At 37.5% G+C, this 3,743-nt stretch overlaps 1 protein-coding gene across 1 annotated transcript in view; it reads left to right on the forward strand.

Annotated features, from left to right (window-relative positions):
- Window positions 1-2,053: 2,053 nt before the first annotated feature.
- Window positions 2,054-3,743, forward strand: part of LOC109209333 (uncharacterized protein DDB_G0289917-like) — a 3,378-nt gene continuing 1,688 nt past the window's right edge. The window contains exon 1 of the mRNA XM_019372596.1: window positions 2,054-2,470. Within this exon, the coding sequence (XP_019228141.1) occupies window positions 2,054-2,470 (417 nt within the window). The remainder of the gene's footprint in view (window positions 2,471-3,743) is intronic.

A 3,743-nucleotide genomic window follows, 5' to 3' on the forward strand; every position in this document is an offset into this window, starting at 1 on the left:
TTTCGGAAAATTCGGAAAATTCTAGCATAATATGCTGGAGTTCGAATTTTTTACATATGAGATTCCAACATAATGTGCTGGAGTTCCAACATAATATGCTCGAAGTTTATACGCATGAGCTCCATAATCCAGCATATTATGCTGAAACTTTTCGTGTTTCAGCAAAACAATGACTATTTTTCAACGACTTTGCAAACACTAACTATTTTTCTATTATCAGTCCAAAAACTAGCTGGCCCATGCTATTCTCTTAAGAATATGACGTAACTATCAATGAACTTGGTGAAAATTATGAGAAAACGAGACAAGAAAATGTTAGATAATTTTTTTATATTTGCTTAAACTTAATAGGTAAAGTTATTCGATATCTATACTGATAAAAGATAGAAATACTTTATCATATGGTTGAGGTGTGCACAAACTTAACTCATATACCAACTTCATTAAGAAAAATACTTACGGTCATATCCATTGTTAAAGTACTTTATCTTCCTTTTCCTTGTTCTGTGTAATTGTGCTGTAGTTGGGCAAGCTAAGTAACCTGGTTCCATAACAGCTTATGTACCGTGTTGTTCAGTGTGGCACGGTAGTCACGTGAATAAAAGTATTCAACCTTTGAGAGGATGAAATTAACTTGTCCGTTGTAAAGTTGGGTAGTCCTTAACTATTCAACTCGATTTAAAAAGCTCGAGCAAAATAGCAAATACTATCCACCAACCTCTCCTCAAGATTAACAATGAAAAAAAGATAAAATGAGGACGGTCAACAAAGACACAAGGGCGAGTTATAACGTAACTGACATACACATTCATTGCCTGAAGATAAAAGTGACCTTAGCTTAGTATGGAAAACTGATTCTAACAAGTCAAAAATTTAAAAACCCTTCCACTCATTAGTAGATTTCCCAATATGTTATTTGATGCATATTCTAATTTGTATTTCAAACCATCGACGCTTCTGGTTGCAAGTTCACCTAAATAGTCCTTCTAAGTTCTAACATAACATTTTGTATTTGTCTAAACTTTCTTATTTCACAAGATATCAACCCACCCTCAAAGCTTATCCCCAAGTAAATTCCAACTTCGATTTTTAAAACATTGCTCTCCTAAAATGAAAGATATATTAGATGCATAGGCCACCTACATATCTTCTTCTTTTTTTCATTCGGCGTTCGATACTCATATTGGACCCTAATTAAATCCGGATTCGTATCGAAAAGTCTCACATTGGAGGGTAAAGTGCTACTTGTTACCTATCCATATTCGAAAAAGAAACTAGAATAATAAATAAACTGAGAAAACAGAAACTTTAAAGTATTAGAGCATAAGTTAACCATTAGCTACTTTACTGCTTTGACTATTCTTTAGCTAGTAGTTAGGATTTTGTTATTCCTTTATTTTCTCAAATAAATCTTCTTATTCAAGGAGTTTGTTTAGCAAGTAGTTTAGTCCTCCTCTTCCAGAGGAGTTAGTTTAGGGAGTTGGTTTACACTCTTGTATGTAAAGGTTGCTTTGACTCAATAAAAAAATCAGCTTTTTGTGTCTCTCTTGTTCTTATATGGTATCAAGAGCCTCAACAAACTCTAATGAGTAAGATCCTATCTTTTTTTCTCTCCCACTCACCCTCCACAAATGGCCAACACTACTCGAGTTGTTAATGCTGATAACAATAGTGGTGTGATAGTCGACCAATTTAATCCCGCGTCACAATTGCAAATAAAATTACAAGGCATCCACAGCTTTGCAACTTGGAAGGCGCAATTTTTCATGCTTATGCATGGTCATGATCTTTATGGTCAGTCCTTATTGCCAATCCTGCATTTGCTCTTTGGTTTCATCAAGACCAACTCATTCAAAATGCACTTATGGCATCTGTTGATCCAACAATTTCCACTACTATTGCAGCTGGTGACTCAGCAAAAAAACCCTAGGATGCATTGCACACTGCATATGCTAACAAGTCCCAAACCAGAATTTTCAGCCTTCGCGATCGACTTGCGCGACTCACAAAAGACTCCCAACCAGTCACTGAATATTTGCAAAACATTTGATCCATGGCTGAAGAACTCTCTACTGCTAGTGCCCCTGTCACAAACTCTGAACTCATTGTCAAGATCCTGAGTGGTCTAGGACCAGAGTTTCGTGAGATTTCTGCTGCAATTCGTGCTCGTGACTCCACTATTACGTATGAAGAACTCTATGAAAAGCTTCTTGATCATGAGCTTTTCCTTAGACATGAAGAGTCAAAGAAAGCTCCTAGACAAATTACTGTTGCTGCTGCTACATTTAACAAATCTGGAAACTCCAACAATCGCAACGATCGTCGCTCCAACAATAACAATGGCAACAACCAACAATGGCGATACAACAATCGCTTTAACTCACAAAATCAAGGGCGATCTTCGGACACCAACAGCTCTTATGATGGTGTTCGCTGCCAGTTGTGCAACAAACCAGGTCATGTTGCAAGTGTATTGATCACGCCCAACTATGCCTTATAAAAAGGACAATGCGGACGTTGCAAATATAACCTGAGTATTGTGCCCAGAGTCGAATCCACAGAGAATTAACCTATCAATCACTATCTTTAGACCTACTAAACTCTTTAGAATCAATTTCCCAAACGTTGAGAATCACAGTTGATGGTGTTTTTAATAACTAAGATTAACAGTAACTAATAACTGCAAATTAAAGATGCTAAGCTGTAAACAATAATGAGAAAGCGCTAAGGTACTGATTTCCCCTATTGATGGAATTCTTTCTGTTTATGTTTCCTACATATTCACCAACACATTCTATCAATCATGAACGCTCTTCTTACCGTAAATCTCTCCCGAGTAATCACAGTAATTTACTAAATGCACTCTCCCGAGATACACTAGCTAGCTTTATTTATCACAGTTCACTTAAGATTGCACCCAAGGCTTTGTTATTCCTAATCCCGCCTTTTAAACCCGCAGTTAGAGATCCCTCTTATACTTTGGGAGTGGTGTTGTTCAACAATAACCTAAATATGCACTCTCTCCCGAGTTATGCACACTAAATAGGCACAGCTAATTGAGGATCCTGTCAATTAACTACAACAAACACGTAGTTGAACAAATAGAAATTAAACTGACAAACTGTATTCACATAAACAAGAAGTTCATCCCTCAATAGGTTCCATCAAAACCCTAGACAAAAGATTTAGCTGCTCATGACTATGGGTAAATAAACTAGAACAATATTCATAATCATACTTGCAAGAAAAATTAAAGAAGAAGAAGATATGATGTTTTAGGTGATCTCTCACAATTGTTTTGCTTGTTAAAATATTCTCCAATACAATTCTTGCCTCCTTTGGGCGAAGTCTAGTATTTAAAATAGGGTTTTGGGCTAAAAATTCCGTGTTTTGCACTTAAGTCCCTGAACTTTTCCGCCTCTGCCGCGGTTCTGCCGCGGTCGCGGCCAAACCGCGGCCACACACCTTCTCTGAATCTCAACTTATCCGCGACAGTCTTCTACCGCGATTCTGCCGCGGTCGCGGTGGAACCGCGGCAGTCCTTCTTCAGGCGTGGCTTGAGCTGCTTCGCTTGGTTCACTTGGCAAAATTTTACGATTGGCCTCTTTTTCTCCATATTTGATCCCAAAAGTACTCCATAGCCTTCTCTTGTCGTATATCACCTGCAAAGTATGAAAAGCACTAATCAGAGCATTTTGTTATCACTTTTATCATCAACACTATACAGAGTGTCTTAGGCTATA

The sequence above is a fragment of the Nicotiana attenuata genome, unplaced genomic scaffold (assembly GCF_001879085.1).
Source record: "Nicotiana attenuata strain UT unplaced genomic scaffold, NIATTr2, whole genome shotgun sequence".
NCBI classification, from domain to species: Eukaryota; Viridiplantae; Streptophyta; class Magnoliopsida; order Solanales; family Solanaceae; genus Nicotiana; species Nicotiana attenuata.